The sequence below is a fragment of the Chlorocebus sabaeus genome, chromosome X (genome assembly GCF_047675955.1).
Source record: "Chlorocebus sabaeus isolate Y175 chromosome X, mChlSab1.0.hap1, whole genome shotgun sequence".
In the NCBI taxonomy this organism is placed as follows: Eukaryota; Metazoa; Chordata; class Mammalia; order Primates; family Cercopithecidae; genus Chlorocebus; species Chlorocebus sabaeus.
The window spans coordinates 98922061-98940132 of record NC_132933.1 but is presented as its reverse complement, the minus strand read 5'-3'; the positions used below and the strand labels follow the sequence as shown (position 1 = coordinate 98940132).

General features: G+C 41.2%; 1 protein-coding gene across 3 annotated transcripts in view; it reads right to left on the bottom strand.

Annotated features, from left to right (window-relative positions):
- Nucleotides 1–18072, bottom strand: part of FAM120C (family with sequence similarity 120 member C) — a 119104-nt gene that overhangs the window by 37625 nt on the left and 63407 nt on the right. For all 3 annotated transcript variants that reach the window (XM_007991793.3, XM_037994928.2, XM_037994929.2), the window contains exon 10: nucleotides 12965–13214. In XM_007991793.3, coding sequence (XP_007989984.1) covers nucleotides 12965–13214 — 250 coding nt within the window. The remainder of the gene's footprint in view (nucleotides 1–12964; nucleotides 13215–18072) is intronic.

Genomic DNA, 18072 nt, shown 5'->3' with positions numbered 1-18072 from the left:
TGAGCTGAGATCGTGCCACTGCACTCCAGCCTGGGCAACCGAGCGAGACTCTGTCTTGGGGGGGAGAAAAAAGAAAAAACCCCTTCCAAGATTAAACCAGGAAGAAGTTGAATCCCTGAATAGACCAATAACAAGTTCTGAAAGTGAGGCAGTAATTAATAGCCTACTAACCAAAAAAAGTCCAGGACCAGACGGGATTCATAGCCGAATTCTACCAGATGTACAAAGAGGAGCTGGTACCATTCCTTCTGAAATTATTCCAAACAACAGAAAAAGAGGGAATCCTCCCTAACTCATTTTATGAGGCCAGCATCATCCTGATACCAAAACCTGGCAGAGACACAACAAAAAAAGAAAATTTCAGGCCAATATCCCTGATGATCATCAATGCAAAAATCCTCAATAAAATACTGGCAAACCAAATCCAGTAGCACATCAAAAAGCTTATCCACCACGATCAAGTCAGCTTCATTCCTGGGATGCAAGGCTGGTTCAACATACACAAATCAACAAACAAAATCCATCACATAAGCAGAACCAAAGACAAAAACCACATGATTATCTCAATAGATGCAGAAAAGGCCTTCAACAAAATTCAACAGCCCTTCATGCTAAAAACTCTCAATAAACTAGGTATTGATGGGACGTATCTCAAAATAATAAGAGCTATTTATGACAAACCCACAGCCAATATCATACTGAATGGGCAAAAACTGGAAGCATTCCCTTTGAAAACTGGCACAAGACAGGGATGCCCTCTCTCACCACTCCTATTCAACATAGTGTTGGAAGTTCTGGCCAGGGCAATCAGGCAAGAGAAAGAAAAAAAGGGTATTCAATTAGGAAAAGAAGAAGTCAAATTGTCCTTGTTTGCAGATGACAAGATTGTATATTTAGAAAACCCCATCATCTCAGCCCAAAATCTCCTTAAGCTGATTAGTAACTTCAGCAAAGTCTCAGGATACAAAATCAATGTGCAAAAATCACAAACATTCCTATACACCAATAACAGACAGACAGAGAGCCAAATCATGAGTGAACTTCCATTCACAATTGCTTCAAAGAGAATAAAATACCTAGGAATCCAACTTACAAGGGATGTGAAGGACCTCTTCAGGGAGAACTACAAACCACTGCTCAACGAAATAAGAGAGGACACAAACAAATGAAAAAACATTCCACGGTCATGGATAGGAAGAATCAATATCGTGAAAATGGCCATACTGCCCAAAGTAATTTATAGATTCAATGCTATCCCCATCAAACTACCATTGACTTTCTTCACAGAATTGGAAAAAACTACTTTAAAGTTCATATGGAACCAAAAAGGAGCCCACATAGCCAAGACAATTCTAAGCAAAAAGAACAAAGCTGGAGGCAAACGCTACCTGACTTCAAACTATACTACAAGGCTACAGTAATAACCAAAACAGCATGGTACTGGTACCTAAACATATATATAGACCAATGGAACAGAACAGAGGCCTTAGAAATAACACCACACATCTACAACCATCTGATCTTTGGAAAACCTGACAAAAACAAGCAATGGGGATAGGATTCCCTATTTAATAAATAGTGTTGGGAAAACTGGCTAGCCATATGCAGAAAGCTGAAACTGGATCCCTTCCTTACACTTTATGCAAAAATTAACTCAAGATATATTAGAGACTTAAACATAAGACCTAAAACCATAAAAACCCAAGAAGAAAACCTAGGCAATACCATTCAGGACACAGACATGGGCAAAGACATCATGACTAAAACACTGAAAGCAATGGCAACAAAGGCCAAAATTGACAAATGGGATCTAATTAAACTAAAGAGCTTCTGCACAGCAAAAGAAACTATCATCAGAATGAACAGGCAACCTACATAATTAGAGAAAAATTTTGCAATCTACTCATCTGACAAAGGGCTAATACCCAGAATCTACAAAGAACTTAAACAAATTTATAAGAAAAAAACAACCCCATCAAAAAGTGGGTGAAGGATATGAACAGACACTTCTTAAAAGAAGACATTTATCCAGCCAACAAATATGAAAAAAAGCTCCTCATTAGTGGTCATTAAAGAAATCAAATCAAAACCACAATGAGATACCATCTCACGCCAGTTAGAATGGTGATCATTAAAAAGTCAGAAAATAACAGATGCTGGAGGCCGGGCATGGTGGCTCAAGCCTGTAAACCCAGCACTTTGGGAGGCCGAGACGGGCGGATCACGAGGTCAGGAGATCGAGACCATCCTGGCTAACATGGTAAAACCCTGTCTCTACTAAAAAATATAAAAAACTAGCCGGGCAAGGTGGTGGGCGCCTGTAGTCCCAGCTACTCGGGAGGCTGAGGCAGGAGAATGGCGTAAACCTGGCAGGCGGAGCTTGTAGTGAACTGAGATCCGGCCACTGCACTCCAGCCTGGGCGACAGAGCGAGACTCGTCTCAAAAAAAAAAAAAAAAAAAAAAAAAACCAGATGCTGGAGAGCATGTGCAGAAATAGGAATGCTTTTATGCTGTTGGTGGGAGTGTAAATTAGTTCAACCATTGTGGAAGACAGTGTGGCGATTCCTCAAGGATCTACAACTAGAAATACCATTTGACCCAGTAATCCCATTACTGGATATATACCTAAAGGATTATAAATCATTCTACTGTAAAGAGACATGCACATGTATGTTTACTGCAGCACTGTTCACAATAGCAAAGACTTGGAACCAACCCAAATGCCCATCAATGATAGACTGGATAAAGACAATGTGGCACATATACACCATGGAATACTATGCAGCCATAAAAAAGGAGGAGTTCATGTCCTTTGTACGGACACGAATGAAGCTGGAAACCATCATTCTCAGCAAACTAACACAAGAACAGAAAACCAAACACTGCATGTTCTCACTCATAAGTGGGAGTTCAACAACGAGAACACATGGACCCAGGGAGGGAACATCACACACTGGGGCCTGATAAGAGAGTAGGGGGCTGGGGGAGGGATAGCATTAGGAGAAATACCTAATATAGGTGACAGGTTGATGGGTACAGCAAACCACCACGGCACATGTATACCTGTGTAACAAACCTGCACATTCTGCACATGTACCCCAGAACTTAAAGTACAATAAAAAAATGTAAAAAAAAGAAAGAAAAGAAAAAACACAGGAATTGGGAGTTAGAGACTTGGTGACCTTCTCACTACTCCTTACTAGCTATGTAACCTTTGCAAATCACTGAGTCTGAGATAAACAACACTTACTTTTTCAGCACTATTATGAAGATTGGAAGCACTGTACACAAAGGGCTGACTTAGCACACTGCCAGGTACATATATGTACTCACACTACCTCTTCTTTAGGGTTTTATAAACATTGGGTTATTAATTTTCTTTAGTTTCCCAATTTTTAAATTTATTTTTAATTTTTTGGGTACATAGTAGGTGTTTATATTTATGGGATATGAGATATTTCGGTATAGGAATGCAATGTGTAATAATTGTATCATGGAGAATGGGGTGTCCATCCCCTCAAGCATTTATCATTTGTGTTACAAACAGCGCATTTATACTCTTTTATTTCTTTCAAAATGTACAATTAACTTATTATTGACTATAGTCCTCCTGTTGTGCTGTCAAATACTAGGTCTCATTCATTCTTTCTAACTATTGGGTTATTAATTTTACAGGATAATTTCACCCTATACTAATGACTCCAGATATTGCCTCTTCTTTTGGAGTCTTTTAAAAAAGTAGTATTTGTATCTTTTTCTCTACATTTAGGCAGCAGGCTACCTACTGCTGTCACTGGGGCTGGAGCTAAGAGTAGATCCTACTCCCTGTCTCACTTCCTGTGCTGCTTTTGACCTGTTGTACACTGGAAAATCAGATAATCAAACTGTAAGAAATGCATCTAAATTAAGAATAAGTAGGTTAGGCCGGGTGCGGTGGCTCACGCCTGTAATCTCAGGACTTTGGGAGGCCAAGGCGGGCAGATCACCTGAGGTCAGGAATTCGAGACCAGCCTGGCCAACATGGTGAAACCCTATCTCTACTAAAAATACAAAAACTAGCTGGGCAAGGTGGCAGGCTCAAAAAAAAGAAAGAATAAGTAGGTTAAATAGGAGGCTAAGGGACTCTCTCCAGTGGGCATATATACAGAACCTATTAGAACACAGTCTTTTTTTTTCTTTTTTTTTTTTTTGACAGTGTCTCACTCTGTTGCCAGGCTGGAGTGCAGTGGTACTCTCTCGGCTCACTGCAACCTCCGAAACCCGGGTTCAAGCGATCCTCCCAATTCAGCCTCCTGAGTAGCAGAGACTACAGGTGCATGCCACCACGCCAAGCTAAGCTTTTAAAAATTTTTTCTGTAGAAATGGGGTTTTGCCATGTTGCCCAGGCTGGTCTCAAACTCCTGAGCTCGAGCGATCCACCTGCCTAGGCCTCACAAAGTGCTGGGATTACAGGCATGAGCCACCAAGCCCAGCTAGAACACAGTCTTTATAATGGCTATTATAGGCCGGGCATGGTGGCTCACGCCTATAATCCCAGCACTTTGGGAGGCCGAGGCGGGTGGATCACCTGAGGTCAGGAGTTCGAGACTAGCCTGACCAACATGGTGACCAACATGGTAAAATCCCGTCTCTATTGAAAATACAAAAGTAGCTGGGTGTGGCGGCACATGCCTGTAATCCCAGCTACTAGGGAGGCTGAGGCAGAGAATCGCTTGAACCCAGGAGGTGGATGTTGTGGTGAGCCAAAATCGCACCATCGCGCTCCAGCCTGGGCAACAAGAGCAAAACTCCGTCTCAAAATAATAATAATAATAATAATAATAATAATAATAATAATAATAATGGTTATTATAGCTGTTCATAAGCTATTTTTAATTGTTTTTATGTTCCTGGATCTATTCCATATAATGTAGAGAACTAAATAAATGGGAAAATGAGCTACTATATGTATTTTGTTTGTTTTGCTTTTTTTTTTTTTTTTTTTTCCTCTCGACAGAGTTTTGCTCTGTCGCCCAGTCTGGAGTACAGTGGTGCAATCTTGGCTCACTGCAACCTCTGCCTCCCAGGTTCAAGCGATTCTCATGCCTCAGCCTCCCGAATAGCTGGGACTAGATAGAGGTGCGTACCACCATGTCCGGCTAATTTTTGTATTTTTAGTAGCAACGGGTTTTCGCCATGTTAGCCAGGCTGGTCTCGAACTCCTGACCTCAGGTGATCCACCTGCCTCAGCCTCACAAAGTGCTGGGATTACGAGCATGAGCCACCGCGCCGGCCTACTATATATTTTAGAAAGAAGATAAATGAAATGTACAATTCCAGAGTTAATATGGGACAATGTAGGGCTGTGGCCCAGGAACATATTAGGAAGTAGGAAGAATAAATCTTTATCATTATTCTTTAAAAAACAATTTTTTTTGAGACAGAGTCTCATTTTGTCGCCCAGGCTGGAGTGCAATGGCGCGATCATGGCTCACTGCAACCTCTGCCTCCTGGGTTCAAGTGATTCTCCTGCCTCAGCCCCCTGAGTAGCTGGGATTACAGGCGTGTGCCACTACTGCCCAGCTAATTTTTGTATTTTTAGTAGAGATAGGGTTTCACCATGTTGGCCAGGCTGGTGTTGAACTCCTTGACCTAAAATGATCCACCCGCCTCAGCCTCCCAAAGTGCTAGGATTACAAGTGTGAGCCACAGTGCTCGGCCTCATTATTCTCATTGGGAAAACTTTGTAAGTCACTAATCTTAATGTTAAGGTGGTTAGGAAATTAGCATATATTGGGGATCTAGTATGTGGTAGGGTCCCTGAATGCATTATCTCAATGTTCAAACTGCTCTGAGAAGTAAAATTATATCCATTTATGGTGAGGAAAGAGATGCTTGGAAAGGCTAAAGTGACATATCCAAGCTGAAACATGCCAGAACCAGCATTCAAACTAAGGTCTGCCCATTTTGAAAGCTAAGTGCTCTGCAGTTCTCTGGTGACTTGTAGGGCTTGACCTCCCCTTTGCACAAAAACTTACTTTTTTTTTTTTTTAACAATGAGAAAGTATAACAGAAACTAGAATATCACACATAATCACAGCAGTATCTATCAAGTACCTAGGAATTAATTTAAAATGTAGGAGATCTTAATGGAAAAAAATTAACTCTACTAAGACAAAGGAAGAAACCTGGATAAATGGGAGAGGTAAACTATTATCTTTGGATAGGAGGACTTAACATTATAAAGATGTCAAAGCTCCCCAAATTAATCTATAAATTCAATTCAATGACAAAAAAAATCCCAACAACATTTTGGTGGAAACTAGACTGATTAAAAATTATATATGGAAGAGTAAGGGCTCCTAAGGTGCAAGGATAGCTAGTATAATTCTCAAAAAAGAAAAGCAAAGAGTGGAGATTTGTTCTGCCTGATATTAAGGCAAATTGCAAACCCTTAATAACTGAAACAATGTGATATTGATGAGGACTCTAATGGGCAATGAAACAAAATAGAATCCATGAATGAACTTACACAGATATAAAAACGTGGTACATAATGGCCAGGCACGGTAGCTCACGCCTGTAATCCCAGCACTTTGGGAGGCAGAGGTGGGTGGATCACTTGAGGTCAGGAGTTCAAGACCAGCCTGGCCAACATGGTAAAACCCTGTCTCTACAAAAATACAAAATTAGCTGGGTGTGGTGGTGCGTGGCTATAATTCCAGCTACTTGGGAGGCTGAAGCAGGAGAATCGCTTGAACCTGGGAGGTGGAGTTTGCAGTGAGCTGAGATGACACCACTGCACTCCAGCCTGGGCAACAGAGCGAGACTATCTAAAAATAAAAAACCAAACATGGTACATAAGGAAGGTTGGGGAAAGAAAGGATCATTCAATACATCAAGCTGGGAAACTGGCATATTATGCAGAGTAAACAAAGTTAGATCCTTTCTCACAGCATGTACAAAATAAGTATCTACTGTATTAAGGGCCTGATATGGAAGACAACATTATAAAAGTATAAGAAAACATAGAAAAATCTCTTTTTTTTTTCTTTCTGAGACGGAGTCTCGCTCTGTTGCCCAGGCTTGAGTGCAGTGGCACGATCTCGGCTGCCTCCCAGATTCACGCCATTCTCCTGCCTCAGCCTCCCGAGTAGCTGGGACTACAGGCGTCTGCCATCACGCCTGGCTAATTTTTTTTTTTTTTCTATATTTTTAGTAGAGACGGGGTTTCACTGTGTTAGCCAGGATGGTCTCGATCTCCTGACCTCGTGATTTGGCCTCCCTAAGTGCTGGGATTACAGGCGTGAGCCACCGCACCTGGCCAGAAAAATAATCTTTATGACTTAGGGGTAGGGGAGAATTTATTAAATAAGACACCAAAACACACATCATAAAGGTACAAAATCATGGGCTGGACAGAACCAAAATAAATACTTCTCAGTGAAGGGAGAAGTATACTGATGTCTGCAATTTACTTGGAAATGCAGTAAAAAAGATGGAAAAATCAATGCCTAGAGATGAATAAATGGACAGTTATATGAAGTAAAGCAAAATGATAAATATTAATTATAGAATCTAGGTGGCAGTTATGAGTGTTCACTGTACTATTATTCTAATTTTTCTATATATATGAAATTATAATGGTTGGCAAAAATTTGCCCACTTTCTGGCTGGGCATGGTGGCTCATGTCTGTAATCCTAGCACTTTGGGAGGCCAAAAATGGGAGGATTGCTTGAGCCCAGGAGTTTAAGACTAGTCTGGGCAACATAGTGGGAGCCTGTCTCTAAAAAAAAAAAAAAAACAAACTTTAAAAAATTAGCTGGGCATGGCCGGGTGCAGTGGCTCATGCCTGTAGTCACAGCACTTTGGGAGGCTGAGGCGGGCGGATCACTTGAGGTCAGGAGTTCGACACCAGCCTGGCCAACATGGAGAAACCCCGTCTCTAGTAAAAATACAAAAATTAGCCAGGCGTGGTGGTGGGCCCCTGTAATCCCAGCTACTCGGGAGGCTGAGGCAGGAGAATCACTTGAACCCAGGAGGCGGAGGTTGCAGCGAGCTGAGATTGAGCCACTGCACTCCAGACTGGGCTATAGAGTGAGACTCCGTCTCTAAATAAATAACTAAATAAATAAGCAAGCTGGGCATGATGGCATGTGCTATAGTCCCAGCTACTTAGAAGACTGAGGCAGGAGGATCACTTGAGCTCAGGATGTTGAGTCTGCAATGAGCCATGACTGTGCCACTCAACTCCAGCCTTGGTGACAGAGCAAGATCCTGTCTCTAAGAAAAGTAACTTGCCCACTTTTACGGCTCCTATTCAACATAGTACCAGAAGTCCCAGCCAAAGCAATCAGGAAAGAGAAAAAAATATAAGACATCCAAATTGGAAAAGAGAAAGTGAAATTATTCCTGTTTGCTGATGATATCATCTTATATCTAGAAAACCCTAAAGAATCCTCCAAAAGACTCCTAGATTTGATAAATGAACCCAGTAAAGTGTCAGGATACAAAATCAATGTACAAAAAACAGTAGCATTTCTATATACCAGTAATGATCAAACTGAGAACCAAATCAAGAAGTCAATCCCATTTACAATAGCTACAAAAAAACTCCACCTAGGAATATATTTAACCAAGGAGGTAAAGGATCTCTACGAGGAAAACTACAAAACACAGATGAAAGAAATTATATATGACATAAAGAAATGGATAAACAATTCATACCCATAGATCGGAAGAATCAATATTGTGAAGATAACCATACTGTCCAAAGTAATCTACAGATTAAATGTAATTCCTATCAAAATACCAACATAATTTTTCACAGAATTAGAGAAAACAATCCTAAAATTCATATGGAGTCAAAAAGGAGCTTAAGTAGCCAAAACAATACTAAACAAAAAGAACAAAGCCGGAGGCATCACATTACCTGACTTCAAACTACACTATAAGGTTGCAGTAACTAAGACAGCATGGTACTGGTATAAAAATAGGCACACAGATCAATGGAACAGAATAGAGAACTCAGAAATAAAGCCACATACCTACAGCCAATTGATCTTCAATGAAGTTGACAAAACACATACTGGGGAAAGAACACCTTTTTAATGGTACTGAGATAGCTGGTTAGCTACATGCAGAAGAATGAAACTGGGCCCCTATTTCTCACCACATATGAAAATCAATTCAAGATGGGCTGGGTGTGGTGGCTTATGCCTGTAATCCCAGTACTTTGGGAGGCTGAGGTGGGTAGATCACCTGAGGTCAGGAGTTCGAGACTGGCCTGGTCAACACAATGAAACCCTGTCTCTACTAAAAATATAAAACTTAGCAAGGCAGGGTAATACACACCTGTAATTCCAGCTACTGGAGAGGCTGAGGCAGGAAAATCGCTTGAACCCGAGAGGCAGAGGTTGTAGTGAGCCGAGACTGTGCCACTGCACTCCAGCCTAGGCAACAGAGTGAGACTCCACTCAAAAAAAAAAAAAAAAAAAAAAAGCTAGGTGCAGTGGCTCATGCCTGTAATCCCAGAACTTTGGGAGGCTGAGATAGGCGGATCACCTGAGGTTAGGAGTTTGAGACCAGCCTGACCAACATGGAGAAACCCCATCTCTACTAAAAATACAAAATTAGGGCTGGGCGCAGTGGCTCACCTGAGGTCAAGAGTTCAAGACCAGCCTGGTCAACATGGTAAAACCCCATCTCTACTAAAATAAAAAATTAGCCGGGTGTGGTAGCGTGCACCTGTAATCCCAGTTACTCGGAAGGCTGAGGCAGGAGAACTGCTTGAGCCTGGGAGGCTGAGGTTGCAGTGAGCCAAGATCACGCCACTGTACTCCAGTCTGGGCAACACAGCTATACTCCATCTCAAAAAAAAATAAATAAAATAAATAAATAAATAAATAAATAAAAACCTCAAAAGCAAATGCAACAAAACCAAAAATAGACAAATGGGCATAAAGGAAAAAGCTCCTGCACAGCAAAAGAAATAACAGAGTAAACAACCTGCAGAACGAAAGAAAGTATTTGCAAAATATGCATCCAACAACCACAACAAAAATGCTTGCACCTGTATGTTTATTGCAGTACTATTTGCAATAGCAAAGGTATGGGATCAACCTAAATGTTCATCAATGAATGAATGATTAAAGAAAGTGATACACACACACACACACACTGGAGTACTATTCAACCATCAAAAAGAATGAAATCATGTCTTTTGCAGCAGCATGGATGGAACTAGAGGCCATTGTCTTAAGTGAAATAACTCAGAAAGTCAAGTACCACATGCTCTCACTTGTAAGTGGGAGGTAAATAATGTGTGCACATGGACACAGACAGTGGAATAATACACATTGGGGACTCAGAAGGGTGGGAAGGGGGTGAGGGATTGAAAATTACTTAATGGGCTGGGCGCGGTGGCTCAAGCCTGTAATCCCAGCACCTTGGGAGGCCGAGATGGGCGGATCACGAGGTCAGGAGATCAAGACCATGCTGGCTAACACAGTGAAACCCCGTCTCTACTAAAAAATACAAAAACCTAGCCGGGCGAGGTGGTGGGCGCCTGTAGTCCCAGCTACTCGGGAGGCTGAGGCAGGAGAATGGCGTAAACCCGGGAGGCGGAGCTTGCAGTGAGCTGAGATCCGGCCACTGCACTCCAGCCTGGGCGGCAGAGCGAGACTCCGTCTCAAAAAAAATAAATAAATAAAAAAAATAATAAAAATAAAGAAAATTACTTAATGGGTACAATGTATACTATTTGAGTGATGGCTACGTGAAAAGCCCAGGCTTCACCACTATACAGTATATCCATGTGACAAAAGGACACCTGTACCCCTTAAATCTATAAAAATAAAGTTTTGTTTTTGTTTTTGTTTTGAGACAGAGTCTCGCTCTGTCACCCAGACTAGAGTGCCGTGGCACAATCTCGGCTCACTGCAACCTCTGCCTCCAGGGTTCAAGGGATCCTCCCTCCTCCCAAGTAGCTGGGACCACAGGCATGCAGCACCACACCCAGCTAATTTTTGTATTTTTAGTAGAGACAGGGTTTTGCCATGTTGGCCAGGCTGGTCTTTAACTCCTGGCTTCTGCCTCCCAAAGTGCTGGGGTTACAGGTGTGAGCCACCGCACCCGGCCTAATTTTGTTTGTTTTTTTGAGACAGAGTCTCACTCTGTTGCCCAGGCTGGAGTGCAGTGGCACAATGTCTGATCACTGCAACCTCTGTCTGCTGGGTTCAAGCGATTCTCCTGCCTCAGCCTCCCACATAGCTGGGATTACAAGCACCTGCCACCATGTCTGGCTAATTTTGTATTTTTTTTAATTTTTCTTTGCATAGATGGGGTTTCACCATGCTGTCCAGGCTGGTCTTGAACTCCTGGCCTCAAGTGATCTGCCCACCTTGGCCTCCCAAAGTGCTAGGATTACAGGTGTGAGCCACCACGCTCAGCCAAGTTAAATTTTTAAAAGGCTCGTAAAAACGAAATACTTCTGGTAAACAAAGAACACTATATATAAAGTTTAAACAAATTGTGACTGACTGGAAAAGATACTTGATACACAAGCATAGACACATGCATGCACACTGAAATATAGAAAAGATATTTGCTACATGTGTGTCTGAGAGTACACACAAACATATCTGACAAAGAACTTCTGTAATCAGCAAAATAAGACAAGTAACCTAATAAAAAATTTGCGAGACAAATAAAGAAGTACTTCAGAGAATGAGAAAACTCAAATGGCTAATAAGTATAAAAACAGAAGATCAACCTCCTCTGTAGTCAAATACAAACTAAAATTAAAGATACTACTTGAAAATACTAGATTGGCAAAAATTAAGAAGTTTTATGATATTAGTACTGGCAATAATATGAGGAAATGAAACACGTATTGTTCACAGGAATATAAATTGGTGCAGCTATAATCTAGAGCAATTTGGCAGTATTTAGTGAAAAAGCTACATGCATATTTTACAGGATCCAGAAATTCTACTTCTCAGTATATACTTTAAACTGACTCAGGAATACAAAGAGGCATAGACATCTATGAAGAAATCCCTTGCAGCACTATTTGTAATAATAACCAAAGAACTGGAAACAATTATCTATCAATCAATAAATAAAATGCTATGATATTAGTATTTGATAGAATACAACCCAACAGTGAAGGGGAATTATTAATATATGAATATGGACAGACCTCAAAAATAATATTGAGTGAAAAAAAGAAACAGGCTGGGCAGGGTGTCTCATGCCTGTAATCCCAGCACTTTGGGAGGCCAAGGTGGACGGATTACCTGAGGTCAGGGGTTCGAGATCAGCCTGGCTAACGTGGTGAAACCTCATCTCTACTAAAAATACAAAATTAGCCAGGCATGGTGGCACATGCCTGCAATTCCAGCTACTTGGGAGGCTGAGGCAGGAGAATCACTTGAACCCAGGAGGTGGAGGTTGCAGTGAGCGAAGATTGTGCCATTGCACTCCAGCCTGGGTAACAAGAGTGAAACTCCGTCTCAATAAAAAAGGGGGAAAAAAAAGAAACAATGAGATGTACAGCACAATACCATTCATGCCATAAGAGGAAAAAATTTTACCCATAGAAAATACCATAGACTGTGCATGAATGTATGTATGTCTAAATAAATATATTGAAGACGGCTTGGAAGGACACACATCAAATACCCAAGAGTAGTTGACTATGGGTGAATAAAAGGAGGAAATTGGATCAGGGACGAGGACTGAACAAGACAAAAACTAAACTATAATCAAATATAAAAGAGGAGTCATGCATGGACTGATATGACCAAGGATCATAAACTGAGGCGGCTGTCTGAACAATCATTTTTCAGTGCTTCTGGAGCATAAGCCAAACACAAAATAAAAATTTCCTCACCTTGAAATACCATAAAAGCAGATGCTTAAAGGAAATATTTAAAAAGTAAAAGAGAAAGAACTGGCCGCCTGCCTGTCAGGTAGCTTACCGGAGTACACAACACATGAGCAGCAGATGGGTGGGGACATTAGCTGGATTGAGCATACTGGGAGTGTCTGACTTCATACAGGCCAGGAAGGCCCGCATCCTTCTGTTCTTGTCTTCAACTGCTTTGCCTAGCCAGAGCTTCTTGAGGTTTGGGCAAGTCCATTCCCGAAATGTCAGTGCAGACACCAGCTCAGGGGTTTGAGGTGACTTCCCTTTATAGGCAGACCACTCTTTAAGGATCACTGAAGGAACTGGAAAACAGAAATTGAGGAAAAAAGAGGCTCTAGAGAATCTCTTAGCATTTCTACAGCTAGCCACAGGACATTGACAGGCTCCGTCGCATTTCAACTCCTAATTTTCTGTCACAATAATTTTTATTTTTAGCAGCAGGAATAGTACATGTTTATGAAGTGCTTGATATGCAAGTACTTTATATATATTATCTCATTTACTCCTCACAAAAATCCTGAGTGAGAACTATTATGATATATTATCACAAAACAAAATGCTCATTTTGCAGATAAAGAAATCAAGGGGCCAGGGGTGGTGGTTTACACGTTTAATCCCAGCAATTTGGGAGGCTGAGGCAGGAGGATCGCTTGAGCCCAGGAGTATAAGACCAGCCTGGGCAAGATGGAGAGCTCCCACCTCCACAGAAAGTTTAAAAATCAGCTGGGTGTGGTGGCACGTGCCTGTAGTTCCAGCTACTTGGGAGGCTGAGGCAGGAGTATCCCTTGAGCCTAGGAGTTTGAGGCAGCAGTGAGCTATGATCTTCCCACTGCACTCCAGCCTGGGTGACAGAGTGAAATCCTGTCTCTAAAAATAAAAAATAAATAATAAAATAAAATAAAATAAAATAAAATAAGGCCAGGTGTGGTGGCTCATGCCTGTAATCCCAGCATTTTGGGAGGCCGAGGTGGGCAGATCACTTGAGGTCAGGAGTTCAAGACCAGCCTGGCCAATATGGTGAAACCTCGTCTCTACAAAAACAAAACAAAACGAAACAAAAAAACCAAAAAACAAAATTAGCCAGGCATAGTGGCGGGTGCCTGTAATCCCAGCTACTCTGGAGGCAGAGGCAGGAGAATCGCTTGAACCTGGGAGGCGGAGATTGCAGTAAGCCAAGATCAAGTCACCACACTGCAGCCTGGGCGACAGAGCGAGACTTTGTCTGAAAAAAAAAAAAAAAAAGTAACTTGGAGAAATAAATCAAGGTCCAATGTCACACATTTCTTAGTTACTCTGAATCTTATTTTTTCAGTAGATGCACGAGGCTAGGCAAGGAAAGAAGCACAAGGAAGAATTATGTAAATATCTGGCTTTATAATACACAATGAGATACCCCAAAAGACATTAAGATATTTCACAAAATTCTTGAAAAAATCAACATCTTTTAGATTTACAAAGGCAGGCTGGGCGCAGTGGCTCACGGCTGTAATCCCAGCACCTTGGGAGGCTGAGGTGGGCGGATCACCTGAGGTCAGGAGTTCAAGACCAGCCTGACCAACATGGAGAAACCCCATCTCTACTAAAAATACAAAATTAGCTGGGTGTGGTGGCGCATGCTTGTAATCCCAGCTACTCAGGAGGCTGAGGCAGGAGAATCACTTGAACTCGGGAGGCGGAGATTGCGGTGAGCCGAGATCGTGCCATTGCACTTCAGCCTGGGCAACAGGAGCGAAACTCCATCTCAAAAGAAAAAAAAAAAGATTTACAAAGGCATAACAGAGCAGGAAAACGTGGTTTCTATATATTTCTACTCCACCTCAGATTCCTCAGCTATGGCCTCCCTCTTCTATTTGAGATGTCAAGCATCTATTCAGTCACCCAAGCAAGAGACTTGGAAATCATTCCAAAGCCTTCTTTCTTTTCCATGTCCTACACATCTGGTTATTAACAAAGTCTTGCTGATTCTACCTCCTTATACTCCCTTCTAACTGTCCTGTTTTCTCCTTCACAGCAGCGGTTCAAATATTATCTTTGACCTGACAAGAGTCTCAAGACTGTTTCTACCTTTATCCTGTTTGGTCTCCCTCACACCTGTGCTCCACAACCACTAGAATGTTCTTATTTAAACAAATTTTTTAGTTTGAAATAATTATAGATTCACAGGAAGTTGCAAAGATAGTAGAGAGAGGTCCTGTGTACCCTTCGCCCAGTTTCTCCAATGGTGTTATCTCTTAAATAATTATAATACAACGTCAAAGCCAGGAAAGTGACATTGGTACAATGTAAGTGTGTAGTTCTCTGTTGTACGGATTTGTGTAACCACCACCGCAATTAAGATACAGAACAAACCCATAACCATGAAGATTTTCATTGTGCCAACCCTTTACAGTCACAAACAATGACTTCCAGCACCATCCCTAACTTACGGAAACCACTAATCTATTGTCCATCTACAATTTTTTCATTTCGAGGACATCATATAAGTGGAATTATATAGTATACGACCTTTTGAAACTGGCATTGGCCGGGCGTGGTGGCTCACACCTGTAATCGCAGCACTTTGGGAGGCTGAGGCTGGCGGATCACCTGAGGTTGGGAGTTTGAGACCAGCCCGATCAACATGGAGAAACCCTGTCTCTACTAAAAATACAAAATTAGCTGGGTGTGGTGGCACATGCCTGTAATCCCAGCTACTTGGGAGGCTGAGGCAGGAGAATCACTTGAACCCAGGAGGCGGAGGTTGCAATGAGCCAAGATTGCACCATTGGACTCCAGCTTGGGCAGCAAAAGTGAAACTCCATCTTAAAAAAAAAAAAAAGAACCTGGCATTTTCACTCAGCATGTGCCCTTAAGATCCATCCATGTTGTTGCATGTATCAATAGTTCATTCTGTTTTTTTTTACTGAGTAGTATTCCATAGCATGGATGTACCACAGTTTAATCATTCACCCACTGAAGCATATCTGGGTTGCTTCCAGTTTGGGGTTATAATGCTGTCTTGTGAATATGTTCCTGCATGAAAATAAGTCTTCAATATAAATGCCCAAGAATGTAAGTGCTGAGTTGTATAAGTCTATTTTTAGTTTTGAAAGAAAATGACAAATTATTTTCCAGAATGGCAGCACCATTTTACATTCCTGCCAGCATTTATGAGTGATCCAGCTTCTCTGCATCCTCTCCGGGATATGGTGTTATCACTATTATTCACCTTTGCCGTTTTGGTAAGTATGTAGTGATATTTCATTGTGGTTTTAATTTGTATTTTTCTAATGGCTGCTATGTTGAACATCTTTTCATGTCTTTGCCATATGTATATCTTCTTCAGTGAAATGTCTGTGCATGTCTTTTGCCAATTTTCTAATTCAATTGTTTTTGTTATGTTCAGTTTTGAGAGTTCTTTATATATTTTAGATACTAGTATAGATATGTGGTACTTGTTCAACTATGGATGTCCAGTTGATCTAACACCATTTATATAAAAAAACAAACAACAACAACAACAACAAAAAACTATCCTTCCTCCAATGAAGTGCTTTTGCAGCTTTGTCAAAAATCAGTTTGCTGGCCAGGCATGATGGCTCACACCTGTAATCCCAGTTGAGGCTGAGGCAGGAGAATTGCTTGAGCCCGGGAGGCAGAGGTTGCAGTGAGCGGAGATCGTGCCACTGTGCTCCAGCCTGGGCAATAGAGCGAGACTCTGTCTCAAAAAAAAAAAAAAAAAAAAAAAGCAGTACTCATATGGGACTATTTCTGGATGTCCTGTTGTAGTCCATTGATCTACGTGTCAATACCTCTGCCTATAATCTTTTTTTTTTTTTTAAGATAGGGTCTCACTCTGACACCCAGACTACAGTGCAGTGGAGTGATCTCAGCTCACTGCAACCTCTACCCACTGGGCTCAAGTGATCCTCTCACCTCAGCCTCTTGAGGAGCTGGGACCACAGGTAATACACCACCACACCTGGCTATACATATTTTTTGTATTTTTAGTAGAGATGGGGTCTCTCCATATTGCCCAGGCTGGTCTCGAATTCCTGAGCTCAAGGGATCCACCCACCTTGGCCTCCCAAAGTGCTGGTATTACAAGCGTGAGCCGCCATGCCTGGCCTACAATCTTAATTACTGTAGCTACCTAGTAAGTCTTACAATCAGGTTCAGCAATTGCTTTCAACTTATTCTTCCTTTTCAAAAATCATTTTAGCTAGTTTAATTCCTTTGTCTTTCCACATAAACATTAGAGTCATCTTGTCTATATTTACAAAGAATCTTGCTGGGATTTGGATAGGAATTGCATCACACCTGTGTTATCAATTTGGGGAGAACTGACATCTTTACTATGTTGAGTTTTCTAATCCATGAACATCTGTATCTCTCCATTTATTTAGATCTTTGATTTCTTTCATCAGCATTTTGTGACTTTCAGCATACAGACTTTGAACACCTTTTGTTAAATTTTTAACTATTTCATTTTCTTTGGAAGGACTGTAAATGGTCTTGTACTTTGTTTCGGTTCCACATATTCATTGTTAGTATATATAGAAAGGTAATCAATTTTTATATATTTATCTTGTATCCTGCAACCTTAACAAATTCACTTATTAGTTCCAGGAGTTTTGTTGTAGATTCCTTGTGATTTTCTACATAAACTGACTATATACCACCTGCAATTACAGTTTTATTTCTTCCTTACTGATGTCTATGTCTTCTATTTCATTTTCTTGCCTTACTGGTCTGGCTAAAACTTCTAGTACTATGTTGAAGAGCAGTGGAAAGAGCAGACATTCTAGCCTTCTTCCTGATTTTAGAAGAAAAACATCTTTCACCATTAAGTACAGTTGATCCTTGAACACAAGTTTGAGCTACACGGGTCCACTTATGCACAAATTTTTTTCAACCAAACACTGACAGAAAACACAGAATTCACATGATGCCAAACCCACGTATATAGGGGGCCAACTTTTCATATACACAGGTTCTGCAGGGCCTACCTACTGTGGGACTTGATTATGAGTGAATTTTAGTATATGTGGGGGTCCTGGAACCAATCCCCCATGTATGGCAAGGAATGACTGTATGTTAGCTGTAGGTTCTTTGTAGATATTCTTTATCTTGAGGAAGTTCCCCTCTGTTCTTAGTTTCCTGATAGTTCTTATCATGAAT